Consider the following 597-nt stretch of genomic DNA (forward strand, 5'->3'; position numbering starts at 1 on the left):
AAAAACTGTGTAAGCTGAAAGGGGCAAGGAAAAACCTCCTTCGCAAATCGTTTCCCGCCTTTTTCCCCAGCCAATCATTTTTGAAAACTCAGTTGACCACTTACAGTTAAAGGTCAATTGCAGTTATGTATATAAAGAAGTGAACATTTATTTTGCTCTCAGTTGAGAGTTTTCGAGTAAAAATGGCGCGTACTAAGCAAACCGCTCGCAAAAGTACTGGTGGAAAAGCCCCACGTAAGCAGTTGGCCACTAAAGCGGCTCGGATGATTGCCACCAATGCTGATAGAGTAAAGAGACCACATCGCTATCGTCCAGGGACAGTGGCTCTTCGTGAAATTCGGCGTTATCAAAAAAGTACAGAACTGTTGATCAGAAAGCTGCCATTCCAGCGTTTGGTTCGGGAAGTTGCTCAAGATTACAAAACTGAGTTGCGATTCCAATCGTCAGCAGTTTTAGCTTTACAAGAAGCGGCTGAAGCTTACCTGGTTGGCCTGTTCGAAGACACAAACTTGTGTGCTATTCACGCAAAACGTGTCACCATTATGCCAAAGGATGTTCAGTTGGCTCGTCGTATACGGGGTGAACGCGCCTAACTTT

General features: G+C 44.7%; 1 protein-coding gene across 1 annotated transcript; it reads left to right on the forward strand.

The window, feature by feature from the left end:
• Window positions 1–182: 182 nt before the first annotated feature.
• Window positions 183–593, forward strand: Tsp_15530 (histone H3, embryonic). Its single transcript, XM_003367488.1, has one exon. It carries the CDS (start codon window positions 183–185, stop codon window positions 591–593), a length of 411 nt encoding a protein of 136 aa, XP_003367536.1.
• The last annotated feature ends 4 nt before the right edge of the window (window positions 594–597 follow it).

The sequence above is a fragment of the Trichinella spiralis genome, assembly GCF_000181795.1.
Source record: "Trichinella spiralis strain ISS 195 chromosome Unknown Scfld4190, whole genome shotgun sequence".
Lineage (NCBI taxonomy): Eukaryota > Metazoa > Nematoda > Enoplea > Trichinellida > Trichinellidae > Trichinella > Trichinella spiralis.